Source organism: Gadus chalcogrammus, chromosome 7 (genome assembly GCF_026213295.1).
Source record: "Gadus chalcogrammus isolate NIFS_2021 chromosome 7, NIFS_Gcha_1.0, whole genome shotgun sequence".
In the NCBI taxonomy this organism is placed as follows: domain Eukaryota; kingdom Metazoa; phylum Chordata; class Actinopteri; order Gadiformes; family Gadidae; genus Gadus; species Gadus chalcogrammus.
This window is the reverse complement of record NC_079418.1, coordinates 16477806-16502226: the sequence shown is the minus strand read 5'-3', so window position 1 is coordinate 16502226 and position 24421 is coordinate 16477806. Positions and strand designations below refer to the sequence as shown.

The window sequence follows — 24421 nt, the reverse complement described above, 5'->3', positions numbered from 1 at the left end:
CGAGGCAGAGAACGAAAACGATTTCAGGGAAACGATGCATCCTGCTGCCAAAAGCAGCACTGCGTCTCTGTGATGGTGATGATGTCTTTTTACACATGTTCCTCTTGACAATACAAAGAAGTCCAAAATACAAGTCCTTTTGCAAATTGCAAGAGAGACCGTGGTTTTAAAGCAGGAGGAAAGCATTATGGCAACTCCAGCCTTGTCCTTTAAACCACCCCCCCCCCCCCCCCCCCCCCCCCCAACACACACACACACACACAAATGTTGGTTGCTTTGCGTTTGTAGGTCAAGCGGTGCAGTTCGCTTTGATACTTGAACACACAAACCCATCACGGACTAATGTAAACCATAGGACTGAAAGAACGGCCAATCTGCAACACAAAAACTGATTTTGGAAAAGTACAAAAAAAGAAAGAAAAAAAAGGATGCATAGGTACATTTCGGTACATTATATGCCCACCTTTATATGAAACTCGACAATCCCTCTTTTTGATATGCTTCATGATGATACGTTTACAGTTGGCATACATAAATATTGGTTAATAACTAGCTTATTCTAACCCCTATAAAATCATAGGATTGGTTTTCTACTGGTGAAACAACAACGCCAGTGTAGACGCACAGCTGTTAAGCTGAACTATCAGCCTTTACTTTCCCATAAAGGACCGTGTAGCTGCTTGCATAAGTTTACAGAGCAGTTAGTGTTGTCGTCACGCACGTACCTGTTGTCTTATCTTACACACACCTGCTGTGCTTCGAGACCCACTGCTACCCCTGTGGCTACAGGCTCCTCCCCACATGAGTCCCTTTGTAATAAGCGTTGATGGGAATTACTCATGAATTATGCTTAAGAACACACACAGAGAGACAAACAGCAGGAATATAGGAGGCCCATCTCAGTCCTGTGAGGTGACATGTCTGTGAGTGTGCTATACGTCTGTGAGTGTGCTATGTGTGCGTGTGCGTGTGTGTGTGTGTGTCCGCTCCCTGGTCATCAGTGGTTCTGCCTCTTGGACAAGTACCTGTGAGCATAAATATCATTTTGGTCAGTCCTTCAAAATCTTTCATGAAATAAATCTCTATTTCTATCAAACAAAAGGTGAATATCGCAGTGTCATATGAGCCATGGGGGAGGGGAGTCGAACTGTGGGAGGAATTATCCAAATCCCATTCAACTACATTTAGCTGGGTCCACTCCGCCCTTTATGATAGATTCAGATGATCTGAAATGTACGACTGCGTTGGAAATGGATCAGGCTGGTGCTGGAGCTCCCTGCTGTCATAATTAACACCGTCAGAAGCCAATTTCTACAGTTCTGTATGTGTCACCTTTAAAATTGTGCTTTGCTGCATATCGATGGTTATACTATATAAGCTATTTGGCATTGCTTTGTATATACATTGTACATTATGCAAAAAGGCTTTTATTGGAAACAGCTCATCTGAATGCATGCGCCGTCAATCAATGATGTTAGGTCAACATGAATGCTTACCTTTCCCAGTGTTTGTGGTTCAGTCCGGTGAAGTCCTCCAGCTTGGCGATCTCCTTCAGGTACTGAGCTAGTTTATACAGCTCTCTGTCCTTCTCTCTGTTGAGATGGGCCTTCATGAAGGGTCGTATCTACACACACACACACACACACACACACACACACACACACACACAATGGATCTAGCTTTACAATTCACACTACCATGACAATGTGCAAAGTTTATCTTGAGCTCAACTACAACACTACAACACCTTTTCTCACATGCACCAAGGCGGACACCCTCTGGATTATATCCAGAGGGGGGGGGGGGGGGGGCTTTAGGTGATTGAACGCAAATGTCCCAACCTCCCCTCCAGAGTGTACCCCCGCCAGGCCACTTGTGTAAAGTCCGGAGAGTTCTCAACCATCAAGTGGGCATGTTGCTTGTGTGTGGAAAGCGTTTCTAACATCTGACTGCTGCTTTGTACTTTTCTCTTCCCGCCTATATTTTGATTCCCAACATCTTTCAGCCTCACTCTTCTGTTGAAATCGCGGATACGTCTAAATTCAGTGTTGATATCCCCGCTAAAAGAGTCAGCATCACAGAGTTGGAAACCTCGCCTGCGATCTACATGTGTTGTAAACAAAGCTGACTACCGCTGCATAGTTTCGGCGTCATATCCTCCTCCTCCTACACGCTCAACCCAGGAGCCACCCCTCACCTAGAGTATCCGGAGTACCTCCAGGATGTGTGAATACGTCTGTTCAGCCCATCCCCGGCTGTGTGTTGCATGTGGGAATGGGCGACTTTTCCGGAGACGATCCAGAGTTCATGTGTGAAAGGCCTGTACGCGTCTTAAAGGGCCAAAAGCTAAGAGTACGAGTTTTCTCTTATTCTATTTAGATTCTGTAGACTATGCTCTGGATTGTATTCAATCTCCCACAGGCAGAGTTGTGCTGTGACAGCGTGGTTAGCCACACTTCGTAAGATTCATAGTGGTGTGACTCTGGTCGGCCCCCGGTTCTCCCCACCCAGGACGGGGGCAGATGGAGAGGCTGGATTACCTTCAGGCCGTTCTGCGGGTTCATGAGGAAGTTGCGTCCGATGTCGTCGAACATGATGGTGTTCTTCCTGCTGTACAGCTCCTCGTACTTGCCCCAAACCACGCCCAGCGGCTTCACCTGCCAAAACCACACAGATCAGTTCTTTCTTTTAGGTATGTGTGTGCTGTGCTGGTAAAGGAACTGTGCAGATGTATTCGAATGAAGAGACTTTGTTGGGACTAGACGATAAACCATCTATAGGACTATAAGGTAGAGAGAAGCTTTTTTATTTTTATGCATCAACTGTTTATTTGCCTAAAATCATCTTGTGTAAAAAGAGAGAAATTAGTGTGTGTGCATGTCTACCTCCACTACGCCTCTCTTGGGTGTGTGCACGGTGATCATGGCTGCACTGTCCAGCATGAAGGTGATCTTGTAGTTTGGGTTGTCAATGACTCCTAGCTCCTTAACAAAACACACAAAAAAACACACCAATGGATGCACACTGCTGCTCCCTGCTGGCGAGGCACATTAACTGCTCTGAAGTTGAATAACACAGTAGTGAACAAATGCATTTCATTAAATACAAGCAAAGTCCTTACCTTCATTTTGGCATCAATCCACTTCATACTTGTAGCAGCTGCAGGATGTGTGACCACATTTATGAATGGAAATAAAATCATGACATCGTTATCAATTGCCCAGGGTATTGGCTAACTAATGACATGTCTCAAGTGCACAATTGGGGGTTAAAGTGATTTTGGGTTTTAAATCCGTCAATTCTTTCAGAGTAAATTTAACTAATAAGATCATCAAAACTAAAAGCTACGTGCCGTCCAGTACACTCCTTCTAGCGCACTGGTCTGAGTTAAGGGGAGCCTGAGTAAGGGATGTGAGAAGAGAGGCAAGATAAAGAAGAACCATACACCAGATCACGATGTCGTAGTCCTCGTAGGCAGACGTCAGGAACTCGTGGAGGTAAGGTCTCATCAGCTCTTGACCCGTCTCAGCGCAGGACTTATGATCTGCAACCACACCCACGCACACAGAATACAACCGTCAGCCAGGTGGCGGGAAGTGAAAGGTTGCCCTCCTTCTGCAGAGCATGAATAGATTGAAGTAGTGTACATAATGTACATTTTCTTGCACACTTCCTCCACCCAGCACATTTCATTAACACGCTGCAGGGGTCAAACAGGGAAAAATACATGATGGCCTGCAAAGGGAAGCTGTGTGCAGCAGAGATAGCTGAGCTGGGGCTATGTTGGTGCATATGCTGGTTTGAACCCAGAACCCTCCTGCTAGTCACAGCAATACAAGGGCTCCCCACTAGCATGTCAACAGCATGCTGCTGCTCCTGGGTGAGAAGGGATCAAAGGTCACCAGTTAGATGACAGGCGTCACTCACCAAACAGTGTGTAGTCCACGTCCAACACAAGGAGTCTCTTGCCTTCTCTAGGAGGGTTCAGCTCCTCCACCTTGTAGTCCTTCACTCTCCGGGCGATTTTAGCTAGGTTCTCCTCTCTAGACACACAAAGCTGACTATTAACTAGACAAACATGAGTTGTTCTGAGTAAATCCTCTATGGTAATTCAGGTCTCTGATGCTAGTCTTTACTGATTGTATTCATGTCCCTTCAGGGGTGATTAAGAAACAGCTTCCCAGAATAAAGACTGCATTTCCCATGAGATATGTTGTCTCTTACATTAACTTGCTGGTCAGGTATGCTTGCAGAGAATGATTGCAGGTGCTCTGAGAAAAAGGACAAGGCTTGCTCCATTTCTGCAAATTTGATGGAGTGCCTTAACCAACCGAAGCACACCGAATAGTAGGGTGAAAATTGCAATTGTATTGGATAAAGAATTTTATTTGATCATGTTGGAAATGTCCTTAATTCGATAGAACCACACACACACACACACACACACACACACACACACACACACACACACACACACACACACACACACACACACACACACACACACACACACACACACACACACACACACACACACACACACCTGTTTTCCACTTCGATGACTTCCTCCTCAATGTCAAAGTCGTTGACAACATCATCGTTCTCTGGAGGTGGGGCTAACACCTCTTCCTTCAGAAACAAAACAAACCACATCTGGTTACACATTAAGTGCTTAGAATTTTATCAACTACCCCGAAAGGTTGCTGTTGTTTGTTTACCTACGTAGCTGGTTAATAATAAATAAAAACACTGGTTGAGATCTAATCCAAATAGTAAAGAGAGAGCACAGAATAGAGATGAACTAACTAATATTAAAAAATAATGAACCAACAAAAAACATTGAATTGACCCACGTGTGTTGGAGCCTTTAAAAAGGTAAGTGTATGCGTGTGTGAGGTTAGTGCATGCACTCATCATGATGGACTTCCAGAATGAATCAGGTAAGACTGTTCAGAAATGACTTGGTAGAAGTCTAACAGCTAAGTGGTCTCATGCAGAGCCAGGAGCAGACATGTTCACTTCTCACAGAGCATTTCCCTCATCAAAAGTTATCATTATTGATGAGGCCATACCCTCATCAATAGGCAATATCACTCTTAACAAATCACAGTCAAAATATAGCTCTTAATCTTATCAACAGCACCTTTACTCTCGTATTAATCTTTTATAAATCCTTCTTTCCACGTACCAGACCCTCTTCTCTGGTGCCCATCATCATGATCTTGGTGTTGGGCTTGAGCTTCAGAGAACCCAGCTTCACCACGTCCTCTGCTGGTTTACCTGTAGGAGAGAGAGGGTCAATGTATAGTCCATTTAAAATAGTTGAGCTCAAGTGACGGACCGGTAGCTAAAAGTTTGGAATAATTATTTAGACCGCAAAATGTGTATCAGCAAAGTTCCTAAAGAGATAATGGTTGGAGTCAGGGTTGAGGGGGCAAAGTTTACCTTTCACCTTGAGACCCAGGAGCTTCTGTCTCTCTGGCAGCACGCCAGTCAAGGACTTAATCGACTGTTTAAGGTCCATTATGGTGTCCTCCTCAGACAGAGAACGTATGGAGTACTCCTGACCGCCCCACTTTATGATCACCGATACAGACATGACTGCAAGCGTCTCCTCGTGCCTACATACACCCCGTGGACTGCTGCTGTGTGTGTGTGCTCACAAAGATGCGCTGACCAGCGCATACGCTTCACCGGTTGCAGATGGCAAGTGCATGCACACACAGCCCTGTAAAGAGACAAACGAAGTAGCGTTGATCATGTTTCAAAAGGTTAGCCGTATTAGGTTAAAATTTTGGAAAACAGAAACAAACTAAGATGCTTACATATGAACGAATATTAGGCCAAACTCCTTTACTAAGACAAAAATAAATCTATTATTGGTATTTTTAGCATGAAATAGCTAACACTTGCTAGGTAATCAGTTGTGCTGGCCGCCCTGAAATAAACTTCAGCAAACGATGCATTCAAGTCTGTGTTGACTCACCTCGTTAAATATATCTGACGATCAAGGTTCCCTATTAAAATATGCTCTTCAGCAACGACAATTGATGAAGTCGAATGAAGTTTGCTCCTCACTTTCATTCAATGAACACTCTGCACTTCCGGTCGTTGTGATATTGGCCGGAAGTGACGCGAGATATTAGGCCGTTACCATGGTTACTTGTATTTAGGTTAACGCATTTATTGTATAAAAAAATGCATCAGATCTCCCACTAATACATTAAAATAGTAGCGCCAGAGTTGTTAACACTTAATATTTCAACAGCAGGTTTAGGAAATTTTTATTTGGCAATGTTTGGGGCCTTCAGAAACACAGAAAACATGCAACCAACATATACTTATCACTCACAAATACCCCAAGTCTTCCAGGATAACAAATAGATCGTAATTGTGCTCAATGTATTGTATTCATACTGATAACTGCATTAAAAGAAGATACGATTCCTTCAAAATCTGCACAAGTAATGAACAAGTAATGAATCTATATGCTGCATTTAAAAATATGTTAAATTAAGATTTGAAATATCGTCCCCATAAACCCATGCTCATCAAAATATTATTATTAAAATCTGGTTCCGTTTAAGAATTATACTTTTTAAGGCGTTTTTTCTCAATCATTTTGAATATACATAACATTTTTTTCGCCAAAATGTGCACGAATATGCATATATTTCAGTTTAATTAGAAAAGATAATACCAAGTATGCCACTCAAACATTTCACTACATATCCTGTATAAGTATATGACAAATAAAAAACAACAACATTAAATCTTTGAAAAACGTACAAATAACACAATAAAGTATTCAGTGCTCATGCGCACTTGCTCAGAGCGTCCTCTACGGGTGATGGCTGCGGGGGGGCGGGGGGTTAACGCTGGGCCGCATCCTCTCAAGAGATCCGCTTCCAGACCGTTAACTCGGGTGGCGCCGAGTTAAAATGGTCGATATTCGACCTGAAAAGCATCAGGAAACCGTGCTACTCGTCTTCAACGTCGCGTCCCACACGTAGGTCGATATTTCCACGTCTGTTTCGAACGGGATAAGTCTGCTTTCTGGTGCTTCGTAAGCTTAGTAACTTGTAAGCTACTGCTAGCCCTTAGCTAGGGTGAAAAGCTATAGAACATCCGTCCGTATTTTATACTGTAACTAATTTTGTGCTTGTTGAATTGTAAAATAGTCGTGGTTTATTAACTTGACAGGACACTGTTCTCAAATAATTGGCAAACAAACATGTTGTGAACAGGCGGGTTGTTGTAATGTCACTGTCTTAACTGTTTGGTAGCTTCTACCTAAGCTAGCTAAATAACTAAAACTGCTGCTGGCACAATAACTGCTGCCTGGCCGCTGCAGCTTGTCAACTCCGGTGGAAAACCCTAGCAGGTCACTTTAACACACCTGTTACATTAAACAAGACTTTGGAAAACCGCCGTCAACCTGTTTGCCCAGAGATTTACAAGGTAATGCAACTTTTGCTGGAGACGGCAGAGCCCGTTAGAGTCCCGCAGACCAGGAGCGGGTGTCTCTGGTCGAGACAACGGGGTTACTACAGTTCATGTCTACAGGAGATGCAGCAGCACCACCACCACCAGTTAGGCAGGGGCTGCATCCAGTCATCTAAATACTTCCGATGGATGCTTTCGCAACGTTACTAGAATGAAGCAATGATCTCATTTAGCACATAGATAATAATTACTGAAGCTCAAGTGGTGGATTGTAGCGTTACATAAGGTGGGATTTCCGCAAAGTGGTTTCTCTGCCTCCGTAGTGAGTTCATATTATGTAAGCCTGTCCTGGGCTGCGGTAGGAGGACGGGATGGTCTGACGTCAGTAGCCACCAAGTGGTTAGGAACCAAAACGGTGTACATGTCGAACACGTTAATTCTCAACGGAAACGAAACCCCATAGCCAAACCAACTGTCATGTTTCTCACAGTCAAACAGTCCGTGACATTACTTGTTTCAAACCTTTAAATACAGTAAGACATATTCAGTATTTAGCGTGTATATTCTGTTTGCTACATTCATTGTTTCGAAGTCCATGGCATTATTGCATTTTTGTTAACGGTAGTGATGATTCTTTGTGATGATTGTACCACTGTTGTTATACGGTCCTGCCGTAGGCTGTGACATAATGGCTCACTTAGTTTGATGCATGATGTTGACCTGATTAAATATTGCTTTGTCTCAATTACTTTTCAACATTGTTGGCTTATTTTCCCAGTCCTATTAGGCAAAATGGGTCACTCACAATGCAATCTAAGGAATATATCACTCATTGACGAATGTGTATGTGGCTATGTTGATCAAGACGATGGAAAATGAACAACAAGTTACTTGCTTTTAAGAGAAAGACCCTATTTAACCTCCTTGATAATAAAACTTAAGCAGACGTTAGTGCAGTTACCAGTTTAACTCGTTAATACCACGTCTACGATATTCATTTTATTCAGTGCTGCGGGATTGCGGTGGTTTGAGAACATATGGTTGTGGTATCCGAACAATCCCAGATCCTACAGGGGTGTTATTTTTCTGGGAAACACATTTTTTGCATTTCTGTGTGTTTTTAAGATGTGATTGCACACCACATGAGACACGGAGAACTTAAACTAAGACCAGCGTGATGTCTCTGTGGGTGCTCAACATAGGGGTTTTGTGCATCAAATAATCAGTATAGGGCTTTGGCTGATGTAGCCTCCTCCCTATGTTGACTCGACTGCTGTCATCCACAAAAGCAAATCACATGGTTATGGAATACGGACCCCAGATTGATGTTATATAATTTGACAGGCCAGTCTGTTGTGTTGGGACCATCATCTAGTTTGCTGACGCTGATAATGACTTGCATCTGTTTAACCTGAACTTATTTAATTGCTAAATGTCAACCTCACTTTCTCCTTCGCCTAAATAGTGTTTTCTCTCTTCCCTCACCCCTGTTCTGGACTCTTTTTCCTCTATTTATCTATTTCCCTTCTCTCTCTCAATGTTTCCATCTGGCTCAACTCTTCCCTCCTCTCCCCCGTCATCTCCATTCTGTCATCCGTCATCTATCCTTGCTCTGGCTTCCATTACTTCTTCCCCCTGGCCAGGGAGGCCACAGTGAAGTCCTAGTCTACGTGGTCGCTTCTGCTGAGCAGCGAAGCGGAGGCCATGGCGGTGAAGGAGCGCATGGAGGCGGTGCTCAACGTGGGCCTGCGGGTGCCCAGCATCATGCTGCTGGACGTGCTGTACCGCTGGGACGTGAGCTCCTTCTTCCAGAAGATCCAGCGCTCCAGCCTCTCCAACAACCCGCTGTTCCAGTACAAGTACCTGGCCCTCTACCTGCACTATGTGGGTGAGTGGACACGCACTCGCACTCACACGCACACACAAATAGGTGCCCCTGCAGAAGAAATAGCCAACCATGCACTTGTATAGAGGTCAGTGATCACCTGATGAGCCTAAACCCAAATTTGTATGCACACAGTGTTGTGTACACGTGCAGCTGCATAAATGCATAGGAGCTTTTGGTGTGACGGTACACAACGGTCACGGTTTGGTACGTACCTCGGTTTTGAATTCACCGTTCGATACGGTAATTGCTGTTATGATGTGGTATAATTTGATAATGATACAAACTGCATTGGTGAATAAAGAAAAGTGAAGTTAAAGCTTGGCACTAGGCAGTATGTACACATCAGTCTCTATTACATTTTCCACATGACCTAGCTGGGATATGTTTGTATCGGGCCGTTTTGAGTGATTTGATGTTTGACCAGTTGCCATAACATACCGATCACTACTGAACCATGTCAGCACAATGCTTTGGTCTTTCCTACTTGTCTCTGCCTGTTGTCTTTCAACAGAAAACCGTGTGTGTGTGTGTGTGTGTGTGTGTGTGTGTGTGTGTGTGTGTGTGTGTGTGTGTGTGTGTGTGTGTGTGTGTGTGTGTGTGTGTGTGTGTGTGTGTGTGTGTGTGTGTGTGTGTGTGTGTGTGTGTGTGTGAGTGAGAACTAGGACTTGTAGAAGCCTATGTTCAATTGGGAGACTCTTAACGGAGGGAATTGGTGTACCGTTCAGAGAGATGACATTAAGTTGGATGGAGAATTGCAGACAACATGAAAAACCTAGAATGTTTGTCTCACGTTTTCAGATGATATATCAACATACTTTTTATCTTCCTTTTTAACGAAATTCTGCCACAACAATGACCTCTTCCACATGGATGGTGTGAATGAGTTTGGGTAAATCTTGAGTTGGTTAAGACGGCAGTCTTCCTTAAATAAGTTTAAGCAGTGAAAATCCGGGGTTTTACCCTCTTTCTTATAAGTCTTATAGTCTATTAAACCATCCAATTATTAAAACTGAGCATTGAGCGAGATGTATTGATAATTAATGATTCAGAAAATAGCCTATCACTGAAAAATAAAATGCATTGGTGTGAAATAGTCCCCAACCGCTGTAGATAATTGATTAAGAACTTCCTCCATATGCAAGGAAAACCAGCGATTGTCCGACCAATGAAAAGTTGTTCAAACAAGTGCATGTCGATCGACCATCAACCAGCTCAAATTCCGTGGCCCATATGCACATTCACTAGCAAACTATTACATAATGCAAGCATACGGCGTCATGCTTACTTCCCTATAGGGCTTGGTGTGTGTGTCTAGGTAAACACTGAACAGAAGTCCTCTTCTGTAGCCAAGGGTTGGACAATGGATGCTCTGTTGTCTTATAGGTCAAATGGTTGCTGTTAATGCACCCGCTCTCATGAGGCAACCATTAATTTGAAGCATTTAAACCGACTCTTACTTCTGCATTATGATACACCTCCAAGTTCAACAGGATGTTGTGGTGAGGTGACGTTTCAGAGACTGAAAGTATACAGCAGAAGTATGTGATGCCTAAATATAAAAACTAGGGGTGAAATCAAGTTCCAAAATCAAGATTTGGTACGATACAATGTAAGGCAAAATCGATGCCTGATTTGTTTAATTTGTATTTCGATTTTACATTTATTATTACAACAGTTCTAGATCACCAGCGGTCTTTAGCTTTACACTGCAAGCTGTCTGTAGCTAATAGACCACCAGCGGTCTGTAGTTGGCATAAGCAACAGTTTTCTTATCGCATCAATGTGTTTGATTGGTTGTTTAAGGCGTGTATAATTGTCATGATAAAATGTAGGATAGTCTATTGAGGGACATGTTGCTGACTGGCACCCCAGCATTCGCCCAGTCCCATGTCTCATCAACTGAGACGTGTTGGCACGCCATGGTCACCCCACTCCATTGTTCTTCTGTGGGCGATGCACAGCAGCCATTTCAGGGAGAGGAGGGGCCGTGCGCCCGGCAGTTTGATGAAGGCGGGTTTCAGTGTCGGAGCCCTAGCTGATTCTGTCGCTGATTGTGTGTTTCTAAACTTGCCGTGCTTGATAAAACTGCACTCAACCTAGTGAACACGCCTTGACCGGTATGATGATGTCTCCTTTTTCTGCCTCTTATTCAGATACTATCTGTTTCGCTCATTTATATTCATGTGTTCAACGGTAGGTTGGTGTTATGATTTGTTGAAACGGCTGTTATCTCAAGGGGACAGGCTCCTATCTGGTGTTGAAGTTCTCTGACGGTCACCTTGTAATCTGCATCCCTTCATTGTTCTCAAGTCTGACCTCCTGTCACTGGCCTGGCTAGGGTCACGGTGTCCTCTGCTCCAGCCAGGAATAAAACCCACACGTTGGCCAATGTTGCTCACATGTTAAGACATGCTTGATGGCGGCAAGAGACGCAGAGAGCCAATGAAGCAGTGGTTCAGGAGTCAACTCAGTCTGGGAGACAGTGAGCACATTGAGCTGTTTTAAAACACCACCCTGCTCAGTGTCTAATCCTAGTTTGATCTGGATGGAAAAGAAGATAAACAACAAACTGATCTGGTCGCCTTTGTGTGTGCGTGTGCCTTTTTGTTTACTTGAAGTTGGTGGAGAAAATACACATTTAAATTGCGTAGTTCAGCTAGGTAACAGCGAGTCAAACTTGAATTGGCGTCTATGCTGCAGGGCATCAGAGGCGTATTTGCACACAAGCTAATCGTAATGAACTCCTTAATTTCTGTGTCTCTCCCAACAGGATACATCCTTAGCTTGGTGCTGCTGACCCTGCCTCGACAACACCTGGTCAAACTTTACCTGTACGTCGTCACTGCTCTGCTACTCTACGCTGGCCACCAGGTCTCCAGGTACACTACGCAGAACAGAGTGACTCATTACTGTAGCATTGTTAAAAAGCAACAAAGATTGACTCAGGAGATGTATTGGTTCCTGCAGAGGTGGAGACACGTCAGGTCCACCTTTTTAGAGGTAGAACATATCGTTCCTCTCAATCTAAACAATAACAAGAGACTTGGTTTGATAATGATGATGCTATGATGTAGCATAGCAACCAGGGGAGAGGTTTTCTTCCTCTAACGGGGAAATTGATCTGACGTAACTCAAGCAGACATCTTTTTCCAAGACGAGCAGATGTATTAAATTACCGTACAAGCTTTTAGGTTTTCTTTTAAATTGAAAGATATTGGACATTAAACAGATATCCATGGTCTGGATTACGGCGATGTGACGCGGGGAATTTACACTAGATCCTGGTATGAGTCCTGTGTGTAGCGGGCTTCACCTGCCCAGGAGACGGGCAGCCCTTCTCTCTATAGGGCAGTCATTAGGCTGTTGCTCAAGGAAATGCCCTGCCCTAAACAATAGCCTAAATTAAATGCAATTAAACGGGAGAGGTCTCACGCTTCCTAAAGTTCCTAATGGATTAAAATCTGTGTAGAAGTGTATCCCACTTGCTCTAACAAAGTGAAAACCAGGTAATGAACTGCATTGCCTGTGTATCTCACATGGACTGTATTTGCTGCTGGAAGATGATGAGAGGTTGAAATCATCACTTCTTTCTTTCATAAAAAACATGAATACATTAAATAACCCAGATTGTTTGTTTAGGCAGCTCACACTTAATTCCAATGTGCACACATACCCCACCAGACATGCCACCAGTGGTAACTACACAATTCCAACAATCAAAACAAACTCAAAACAACGCACAGTACTGTAGAGCTATGATTGAATGGAACTACCTTCCAGATCATATTTTAAAAAATCCAGAACAAATCTAGCTTAAAAAAATAAGTGAAGCGACACCTCATGGCTGTTTGCACTGAATCCTAGTATGTATAACTAAATTTTACTTTTATTTAATATATATATTTTTTTAATCTGTTGTCTTTGTATGTTGATTTCTTGTTTTGTTATGTGTGGACCCCAGGAAGAGTAGCTGATGTCTTCTGCATCAGCTAATGGGGATAAAAATAAAATCCATAAATCCATATTTGGTTCAACTGGCGTAACATAGGTGTACCGCAGACTAATCAAACAAGTGAGAGATTTAGAGCGTTGTGTATGGATTAGAGTTTGTTGGTATTGCTGGCGTCCATAATACTGATTGGTGAACTCTGTATTGATTATTTTGATGAGATCCACCAGCCGTCTTGTTTGATTCATGATTCAGAGGGAGCAGGGAGAGGTGGGGCTACACACAGGCTAGTATATTGGCAATGTGTTTGTTAGAGGGAGCAAGAGCAATTAAATGGCCTGCACAGAGCTCAACAATTAAATACCATTTGACCCAATGCATATTTTTTAATGTATGGGAAACTATCGATCGTAGATGGCGTTGTTCTCCCGGACAGATATATATATATTTTTAAATAACAATCACCCATCTGAATACATTCTGTGTGTGGGAAACACCACAGTAGCTCTTAGGGTTCATAAGCCCCGTCATGTAAACATGAGGTCTCTCCTGCAATACGTTACCGTGACTATTACGGATCACAACTCGATTAAATGTATGATGTAGGTCTCGTTGCTTTTTATATTTCTCTCTCTCTCTCTCTCTCTCTCTCGCTCGCTCGCTCGCTCGCTCGCTCGCTCGCTCGCAATATTCTGAAAACATGATTGTGCGTAAAATGATGCTGGATGACGAAGCATGTATACAGCGATTTAGGAGGAATACCTCTTATTCTGACCTTCCTACCAGTACTATATAGGAGACGAGCATTATGTTGTGACCTCTCTCTACAGGGATTATGTGCGTGGGGAGCTGGAGTCTGGGTTTGAGGGACCTCTCTACCTGGAGCCCCTCTCCATGAACCGATTCACCACCGCCCTCATAGGTAGGAACAATACTCTATATGAACCTTGAATTACATTAAACCTCAGCTGGTCATACCGGCGTGTCTTGCAATTGCTCAGTGTCGGATCCACACAGTAAGCACATATGGTGACTACCAATGGCTTCACATGGCTTCGTCCACAGGTCATCACCGTAGACATTTGAATCTGAGATAGACCGATATGTTTTTTCAGGGCTGATACCGATTATTAGTAGTCAAGGGGGCCGATAACCGTTTTTTTGATAATTTACAGAAAAGGGGAAAATATTGGCGTCAAAACTTTGAATAATACAAACTAAATGGCTCCCTAAAATTTTCCTGAACTGAACCGAAATGTTAATCGCCTTCTTTTAAGTTCAAACAAATACTGCAGGTTGTTCTTATGAAGTTAAATGAAAATTTAAATAAATAAATAGTTACCTAGTTAAACAGCCATTATTGCCAGAATGACGGTGCTTTTCTGTCAGTTTGTCATGTACCTCACACACACACACACACACACACACACACACACACACAGACATGCACACACAGACACAAACACAATATTCTCTAGCCATCCCCTCATCCTGCTTCCCTGTAATAAAACTAACTGAATTTTACTCTCTCTCTCTCTCACACACACACACACTCTTCTTACTTTTATCACTGACTATTTCCCTATCAATATTATCAGCAACCTTGTTTCAAGTGATTAAACCGTTTAAAAACACTAAATAGCCTACAGCATCTTCACTTTAATAATCAGTGTTTATCATAGGAACAAAAAGCTGCTGCTAACATATTGGGCCTCACAGTAACGTTAGTAGTCGTGAGTTGTAGAGTTTCGCTACAGTCTGCTGAGCGTCTAGAGCCAGAGAAGGAGAAAGCGGACCGCTGGGCCAACGTTACGCTAAAAGCTAATTAACCCTCACCTTAAAGCCTGGGGCTCGAGGGGCTCCGTGGTTACGCAGTTGGATAGGGCATTACGCAGTTGTAGAAGTAGAATGTGCTTCCCTGCAAAACCGGACTGAATTGAGTTTATTAGGTTTTTACTCTCTCCCTCACACACAGACTTCTGCTATCACAGACCATTTCCATATCGATATTATCCGCAACATTGTTTCGAGTGATTAACAGACTGCGAGCGAGCAGAGCTGCCGCTTATGTTTCGATAACGTTAATGGGCTCACAGTAATGTTACTAGTAGTTGTGAGTTGTTGAGGACTGGGATGTTTATTACAATTTCGCGAGAGTCTGCTGCCTTAACTTACCTCGAAACCAAACCATACAAAACCTTTTCTCCTCTCCGCCGTGTGTGTGAGCACTGTGCATGCACAGCTTTCACTGCTGATTGGCTGTTACCCGTCGTGGCTCTGCGTGTAACCAGAGCGTGTAACCAATCAAATGGTGCTGTGGGTGGGACAATGCCGGAGACAGCGTAGTGACAGCAGACAGAGAGGCGCGGCTGCATCAGAGCCAAAATAACCCTGTTTTAAATTGATCTCTTATCGGCCGTCGGATAAAAAAAAAGGCGATGCCGATATGCGTCAAAATGCCGAATATCGGTGCCGATAATCGGCCCGGCCAATAATCGGTCGATCCCTAATTTGAATCGACAAATACCCATTTGGTACTCCCCAACCCTGAATAAAAGGTCAGAAGATCAGACTGGTTGGTTGTCCCCCATCACTTGTTGGGTATTCAGCTACCATGACCTAGCTCCTCCTTAATCAAATCACTCTCATCTGCTCACCAGTGGCTCCAGGCCCTCTATGCGTGAACCAGCTCACTTCACAAAGTGCTACCGTGTAAAAAGTATAAAGTGGCAAAATAGGAGAGCACTGGGGACTGCTCTGGAGCCATTTGAAACACAAGGGAAGTGTTTGAGGTCTAATTCATTCACAATGCAATAAAATGCATATAATGCAATGCATAATGCAAGGTATATATAGACACTGTTGAGTCTGGGTGGAGATGGAGTCCTTGAGCTCACACACACACGCACACAAGACGGATTACACACACATGTGATGCGCCTGTTGGCTGCGTCCGCCTTCCGGTGTCTGAGTTGTGACACCTCCCCTTCCCAACTCCCTTCCCCCCTCCCACATGTGTTTGTGATGTTTTTGATGTGATGCTTATGTGTTGAGGTGGTTTTTTTTTTGCTAATCCCTACACTGTGCCCCCCTTAACGGAGCATAGTTTGGGGTATTGACAATTTTTTTTTCCCTCGTCACCCTCTTGTTTAGCTTTTTAAACTTTCTTATCTAACGCGGGCCGCATGTTTCTTGTTTAACAAGCGCCTGACAGTCTCTCCGTCCTGTCTCCCCACACTGTCTTTTATGTTTCTTGGACGGAATGTAACTGGTAATTTCGTTGCTCTGTAACATGTGCAATGACAACAATAAAGTTATATTCTATTCTATTCTATATTTAGTAAACATTTTGTGTTTACAGTATCACCAAGTTCATTTCTATCTCTTTGACTGAACTTTGGCAGAGAGAGGGCCGAAATCCACAGCTGCTGTAGCTGTCACTTGAAGTTATCTCAAAGGATCCATGCTTTGTTTGCAGAAGGATCTTCTTGTCCTTGTTTTGTTTCTGACATGTTGACTTATAAACTGGGTCTGAGATAACCGTGCACGTGGCTCCGCTGCAGTCAGCCTGGTAATGAGCCCAGTACAGCACCACTTTCATATGCCCTGAAGGCTTTCCTTCCTCAACAATTTGGAACAGTTCTAGTCTTTACATTTCTATGTAGTTGTTTCCTATGTTTCCGTTTCGAGGATTAAATTATTAAAAATACAGAAAAGTTAAACTTTTTAATCCCTCCAGGGAATCCAGTGCTATCGAGATTAATAATCAATACATGTCTCAGATTATTATAGGTCTATGAATGTCGTTTACCACTGGATCCAGTAAGGGCACTGAGGTTTACTGCATGTCGAAGAGAACAAAACCAAGTGTCTGATTAAAATGTTGCAAAACATTTTAATCGGACACGGTCAGTGCCGCAAGCCCCAACCCCAAAGCTCCTGCACTTTAGAAAGTGCTTCCCCTCAAGCAGGGACTTTTGGCGGTTAAAATAATGTCTGCTGAACTTAGTGAAGAGCCTGGTCCCTGCGGTGGAAAGGCTTTGAGTTCCTAGTTCCTCTGGAGGGTTCCTGCGGTGGAAAACGCAGCTTGTGTAGGTCTGGATTTGTGTGTACGAAGAACTCAGTGGTGTGTGTGCGATGTGTTTCCCCTCAGGTCAGCTGGTGGTCTGCACCCTGTGTTCCTGTGTGATGCAGACCAAGAGGATCTGGCTGTTCTCTGCTCACCTGCTCCCCCTAGTGGCCAGGCTTTGCCTGGTCCCCTTGGAAACCATAGTCTTCATCAACAAGTTCTCCATGATCTTCACGGGCCTTGAGGTCATCTACTTCCTGGCCTCCAACCTGCTGGTTCCATATAAACTGGCCAAGACTGCCTACAGAGAACTGGCTCAGGTAACGGCCCTGGTGTTGAGACCACAACAGTAATCAAGTGCAGATCAGAGATTTGCACAAAAACTTGGCTTTGCCGCCTCGGCCCATTGCGCAGCAGGGATGGGCCAGATGTAGGAAGCTGCAGATGCACTGGCTGATCCAAAGACAAAACCAAACTTCAGTTCATTCACAGGGAGAGAGAGTAATGAATGTTAACAATGTGCTTTTTGGCAGCTGTTTAGAAACCAAATATCCAAATCCCGGAAATGAACTCATTTTGTTCGTCATCTGTTGCCCTATTGAAATAAAAGTGTTATGTTTTTTGTGCCATGCCCTCATATTTGTCTTTGGTGACAATAAGGGATGTTATTTATCGAACTATCTTACATGTATTCTCTCACTCTGTCATTTTGTGTGTGTGTGTGTGTGTGTGTGTGTGTGTGTGTGTGTGTGTGTGTGTGTGTGTGTGTGTGTGTGTGTGTGTGTGTGTGTGTGTGTGTGTGTGTGTGTGTGTGTGTGTGTGTGTGTGTGTGTCATATCTATCTGGATATCTATGTGTGTCTCTCTCTGTGGGGTGTATCTCTGTCTTTATCTCTAGATATGGATAGAGGTATGTGGCCCTGGGCATGTCGCTCTCTCTCTCTCTCGTATATATCTATGTGTCTCTCTAGGTGGTGGAGGTGTATGGCATTGGGCATGTCTCTCTCCCTCTTATATCTATGTGTCTCTCTCTAGGTGGTGGAGGTGTATGGCCTCCTGGCCCTGGGCATGTCTCTGTGGAACCAGCTGGTTCTTCCCGTGCTCTTCATGTGCTTCTGGTTGCTGCTGTTTGCCCTGCAGATCTACTCCTACTTCAGCACCCGAGACCAGCCTTCCTCCAGGGAAAGGCTGCTCTTCCTCTTCCTCACCAGGTAGTGGCGCAAGGGATTTATAGTGTGGCAGTACGAGGCGCCGCTTGATCACCGTGTGGAGGGTCTGGTCTCTCTAGCCCCCTCTGCTGGCTCGGTGGGGCCAATACAGAACAGCCATCACTTCTAAAGTGTAGTAAATAAAACCCACCACCAGTTAGTGAAATCAAAGTCCTATGTTGCAAACAGAACGTCTCTATTTTGTGGCCATCCTCAATTAAACTAACCCATTCGAAGAAACGGGGGTTGGGGTTGGGGTACGGCCCTGTCATGAAGGGGGAGTGATCCTGATGTGTGTCTGTGTGGCGGCTCCCTCCCCGTGCAGCATTGCCGAGTGTTGCAGCACTCCCTACTCCCTGCTGGGCCTGGTGTTCACCGTGTCCTTCGTGGCCCTGGGGGTCCTCACGCTCTGCAAGTTCTACCTGCAGGGCTACCGGGCCTTCCTCAACGACAACACAATGCACAGGTGACCGCCCCACAGCCCCCGGGCTTAACGGTTATCCGTCTGCATGGTAAAAGTAGAGGGCAGGAGAGGTGCGGGAGAGGGGCAGGAGAGGGGCAAAACCCCTGGAGTTTTTGCCCCTCTCCTGCACCCTTTGCTCTTTTAATCTCTACTTTTACCGTAGACGAAACATGATACTCATACATGATACTCATACCTCACTAAAATAGGTTCATACAGAGTCAGTGAGGTTATGAGAAGAGTGAGTTAGGAGGCAATAAGGAAGCTTGCTCTCAAGTCCTGCGTTAAAGAAGAGATGGCAGAAGAATAGTATTCCATGATGTACTCCAGAGTACGGCTCCTTTGTACTGAGTGGATTAGGGTTGTGTAATGGTGCATGTGCGTGTTTCCAGGGGTATGACGGAAGGTATCACCCTGCTGATTCTGGCGGTCCAGACGGGCCTGATTGAGCTACAGGTGATCCATCGAGCCTTCCTCCTCTCCATCATACTCTTCATCGTGGTGGCCTCCATCCTGCAGTCTATGCTGGAGATAGCAGACCCCATCGTCTTGGCTCTGGGCGCCTCCAGGGACAAGTAAATACCTTTTTTTAAAAATCATATGAGCCCTTGAGTATTATGGAGGACTTCTGGACACGTGTCTCGAAATTGTCTTAGATTAAGCAACACAACAGGAGATGCTGGTGTTGGCTGGCATGCATGTGTGTCTAAAAGTCCAACTTTGTCTTTGGGTGTAACCAAGTGACTAACCATATGAAAAGCAGAATGAAACAGGGTTTACTTATGTTATACTTATGTTATACTTATGTTCCATGTTAAAGGAATGGCTTGCAGACCTAATCTGCCGTCAAATAAATCACATTCCCAACCGATCTTCAAAACCATTCACAAACAAACCTATATGGGGACAGCATTTCAGCCCCTTTGAGTCGGGCCAATCGCATGCTGTCTACTAGATGCTCCTTCCTCTCCGCTGCAGGAGCCTGTGGAAGCACTTCCGGGCCGTGTCCCTGTGCCTCTTCCTGCTGATCTTCCCTTCCTACATGGCCTACATGATCTGTCAGTTCTTCCACATGGACTTCTGGCTCCTCATCATCATCTCCTCCTCGGTCCTCACGTCGCTGCAGGTAACGCCCGCCCGCCACATATAGCCAAGTGTGTTGACGGGGGACATGCTTGCGATCCCAGGCTGCGGAGGAATCTGGTGGCGGCCGGTCTCGGTGGCGGTGGAACCACTGCCGATCGGAGCTCCTCTACTCAGAAGGTGATGCGCTGCACTTGTTCCACAGGTCCTGGGCACCCTGCTGATCTACATCCTCTTCATGGTGGAGGAGTTCCGCAAGGCTCCGGTGGAGAACATGGACGAAGTCATCTACGTGGTCAACGGCACCTACCGCCTGCTGGAGTTTCTGGTGAGAGCTCCGCAGCGCCCTCCCGTTGGCCTTCCAGAGGAGTGACTCTTTTGGTCAGTGTGTGTCGGCCAATAGGGCTCTGGTGATCCGGCACTGTGTGGACATCAGCAGCGACCCACAAAGCACATCGAGGGCCCCAGTTACTGGGAGTCGGGGCTTTGTGAGGACTGTGAGCGTGGTCTGTGTTCACCATGTGGTCCCCCCCTCTCCCCTCCACCAGGTGGCGGTGTGCGTGGTGTGCTACGGCGTGTCAGAGACGGTGTTTGGCGAGTGGAGCGTGATGGGCAGCACCATCATCCTGGTGCACTCCTACTACAACGTGTGGCTGCGGGCCCAGCTGGGCTGGCAGAGCTTCCTGCTGCGCCGCGACGCCGTCAACAAGATCAAGAGCCTGCCCACGGCCAGCAGCCTCCAGCTGCAGCAGTACAACGACATCTGCGCCATCTGCTACCAGGTGCGCTCTCCTTCCTGAATGACGGCATGGTTTGAATGGATGCGTGGGTTTCTTCAGAACAGACCGGTGACTCCTACTCCCTGGTTGGTACGGACTGGGTCGTTTGGAATCGACTCCCGGTTTACTGTGGCGCTGGGTCCATGCTGTGCGTAAGGCGGTGTGTAACCAGGTGTGTTCCCTCTGCAGGACATGAGCCAGGCGGTGATCACGCCCTGCAGCCACTTCTTCCACGCCGGCTGTCTGAAGAAGTGGCTCTACGTCCAGGAGACCTGCCCCCTCTGCCACGGCCAGCTCAAGAGCCAGGTCACCGCCCCCAGCGCCGCCCAGGGTAACCCGGCTGCCAATCCCAGACTCCCTGAGGTGGGGCCCCAAGGCCCTCCAGCCAATGGGAGGGGGGCTGACGGGACGGCGGCCCCGGTATTAGAGGAGGAAGGAGGCGCCTTGTCGCCTGGAGAAGGCTTTTCGGGGCAGTCGGCCTGCCCGGATTGTCCCTCCTCATCCTCCGCTTCCTCCTCTTCCTCCTCACTACCCACGCCGGCCCCTCCCCCCTCTGCCCCCTCAGAGAGCCAGACTGACATCACCGCCCTCTGCTCCTCGTCTTCCTCCTCCAGAAGCCATGACGCCCTGGAGCCTTCAGGCTCTGCTCCATCTCCCCCCTCCTCCCAGCCTGTGCCTCCCGTCCCCTCCTCCCCTCAGCGTCCCTCACCCAGTGCAGCGTGGTCGGGGCAGGCCGCTGCCGACCCACAGCCCGCCCACTCTCCCTCCTCTGGCCCTCCCTCTCAGCGTCCCTCACCCAGTGCAGCGTGGTCGGGGCGGGCCGCTGCCGACCCACAGCCCGCCCTGCGGCAGCGCGGCGCTCCCCCTCGGCCCGTCAGCCAGGATTGGGCCAGCTAGAACGTGGCGTGCGTCACCATGTCTTCACACGTCGCCTTCAGTCTGTTTTTTGAAGAGGCCTCACACAGGGACACACGGGAGCCCTGCCAAACGTGGGCCTCTCTTCGTTGTCTATCCTCATCCCTTCTGGAAGGCTCTGGGCTTTGGTCTTTCTGGATGCTCACTTCCACGCCCTACCACGTCACGTGTGGTTCCAACGACACCAATCACTTTCAGAATGCCCGTGAGAGCGGGTTTTTCAGACTCGGAGCACCATGAGAAAGTATTCCACATCTATTCCTCAGTAAGAAAACCAAAGTGAGCAGCAGTCCAGAACACCAGGGCCTCTGGCCTGGTCGGTTTGGACCAGCCATCAGCTCTGTCCATGGTTGATACTGCAGTATTGCTCCAACATTATGGTTAATAATGAGCACAGACTGTTGATTGGTTCAGTCATCATGTTGCTAATGGCGCCAGTAAGGGTTTGTCTCGTGTTCCAGCATCCCCAGGTTGTCGTGGGAACGACCTCTCTGGTTTCCCTCATGTCTTGTTTTGGTGTTAGATTCAGAAGTTAGGCTGGTCCCAGCAAATTATACTCACTCATACTCTTTCATCGTGGTCAACCCTTTCATGTTGTCGTTTCCGCACACTTCGCAGTGTGAAGAAACGATGACACTCACTCACTCACAGCAGGAGGGGCGCAGAGTATTTTTGTAGTTGCGTTTGGCAGAGCAGAGGTTGTTAGAAGCTCGTTGCACGCTTGATGCTTGCACGCCACACAGCATTTGTAACGGCCCTCTCCGCCGTCACCCCTTTAGCAGCGGATGTGCGCACATCTTCCTCCGCCAGCGTTTGGGTTTTCCCGCTTTGCGTTTGCACTAAGGTCCTTTTATGACGACGGTTCAAGGCTGCTGGGTGGCCCGCAGCAGGTTACCCTCAGTGGCGTGTTTCCACGCTCATGTATAGAACTGTTACTCGCGATACATATATATTATATTAGGAGAACAGTGTTAAACGTGAGCCTATAGCCCTCAATTTCCCAAGAGCAAACTAGTATACAAGATCGTATGTTATGTTTTTTTCTTTGCTGGCCTACGAACCATGTGTTTTGTGTGCTAGTGTGTTATTGGGAAGCGGGCGTTCTTCTCTGCTCGGTATGAAGCAGCCAGCTGGCGTGAACGCCCCAGCGCCCTCTAGGGGCCGGGTGGGATCAGCACGGGCGCAGATCGAGTGGAGAAACTGAACATCAAACAGTATTACTATTATTTACTATTATCAAGTATCCTTAACAAGGTTATTATTTGTGTTGCATTATTGTAGAGCATTGGTTCCAGGGTCGAAAAATGAATACATGTGTGATGTAGGATATTCAGACCCGGACCGCTCTTGTCTACCTAAGTGTATTTTATTTTTCTAGAAGATGTGGAGTATGGTTTGTTTTAGCCAATCTTTGTTCAGAAAGATGAGCCAATGGATTTCTTGAAGGACACCTTTTTATGTTTTTAGAGTATCAAACTAGGAATCCTTTGGTCATTGAGCAGTATTTGAAGATGAGTACGATGCTGGTACGATTTAGAATCGGGTTTGATGCACATTGGATTCAGCTTTGCAATTTAAACAAATCTGGTGTCCTAATGTAAGATAAGCTGATGGAAAATGTTCTTAAAGCTGATAAAATGTCGGAGATGAATGTATGACTGCTTGTTTTGAGTTTTTATTTCTGGGTTTAAATAAATATTTATTACATATTAATATGCATTACTAACTTGACATAAGCAGCACTTCAGGACTTTTGGTGTTCGTGTAATAGCATGAGGATGAGGACAAACATCCACACATTTCACTAACTTTAGTTTAAACCAAACATATTTCCTTGGTACACGTGTGTACATCTCAGCTTAGTCCTGGTTCAAATTGGATTGTTATCATGGCCAACCTTCTCCCACCCTGTGCGTCTCTGCCAGTAAGCTGCTGCCGGGTGTTCTCAGAAGTGAAGCTGAGGACGTTTGAGGTCAACATTCAACTGGTCCTCTGTGTGGTTGACGGCACCAATGGGTCAAAAGTTTAACATAAGTCTCATGTAGAGTTGAATACAATCTGTGTTCGCTTGGGTTTGCAAACTTCCCCAAACCGAATATTTAGGCTAATGGCCGACTGGAAGTTCATTATGTCCATGCTTTCATTTCTTTCATCTATTTACCAGAAGTGTGTGTGTGTGTGTGTGTGTGTGTGTGTGTGTGTGTGTGTGTGTGTGTGTGTGTGTGTGTGTGTGTGTGTGTGTGTGTGTGTGTGTGTGTGTGTGTGTGTGTGTGTGTGTGTGTGTGTGTGTGTGTGTGTGTGTGTGTGTGTGTGCCCCCGTCCGTCCGTCCCTAGAGTCCTCAGCAGATCGCTTGGGAAAAAGACCTTAGGGTCTGCCTGAGGTCTGACATGCAGCCAAGAACAGCAAGACTAAAATAGAGCGAATATGATTTCAAACCAAGACGTGGGCATGGATGGAGAGAGAGAGAGAGATAGAGAGAGGGGGGGGCGTGAGAGGAACAAGGAGTACAGAATCTAGCAGAGAGAGAGGAACCACAAGGAAAAAGCAAACATTCACATGGTGTCAGCCATGCGCTCTCAGGACCCTCACGCAGGCCCTGAGTGGAAGCAGATGCTGACAGA

At 45.9% G+C, this 24421-nt stretch overlaps 2 protein-coding genes across 2 annotated transcripts; one reads left to right on the top strand and one right to left on the bottom strand.

Annotated features, from left to right (window-relative positions):
* Positions 1 to 235: 235 nt before the first annotated feature.
* ublcp1 (ubiquitin-like domain containing CTD phosphatase 1) lies at positions 236 to 6112 on the bottom strand. Its single transcript, XM_056594175.1, has 11 exons — positions 5987 to 6112; positions 5446 to 5728; positions 5189 to 5280; positions 4544 to 4629; positions 3928 to 4043; positions 3446 to 3544; positions 3122 to 3159; positions 2886 to 2984; positions 2541 to 2657; positions 1497 to 1624; positions 236 to 1025 (listed from the first exon to the last, which is right to left on the bottom strand). The coding sequence occupies exons 2-11, from the start codon at positions 5597 to 5599 to the stop codon at positions 998 to 1000; spliced, it is 957 nt and encodes a 318-aa protein (XP_056450150.1). The 5' UTR covers positions 5600 to 5728; positions 5987 to 6112; the 3' UTR covers positions 236 to 997.
* Positions 6113 to 6873: 761 nt separating this feature from the next.
* Positions 6874 to 23893, top strand: LOC130385594 (RING finger protein 145-like). The gene is made up of 12 exons (XM_056594174.1): positions 6874 to 7009; positions 9090 to 9334; positions 12105 to 12213; positions 14114 to 14205; positions 17437 to 17672; positions 18387 to 18562; positions 18885 to 19025; positions 19415 to 19597; positions 20001 to 20148; positions 20311 to 20433; positions 20654 to 20887; positions 21074 to 23893. The coding sequence occupies exons 2-12, from the start codon at positions 9151 to 9153 to the stop codon at positions 21779 to 21781; spliced, it is 2334 nt and encodes a 777-aa protein (XP_056450149.1). The 5' UTR covers positions 6874 to 7009; positions 9090 to 9150; the 3' UTR covers positions 21782 to 23893.
* Positions 23894 to 24421: the final 528 nt, after the last annotated feature.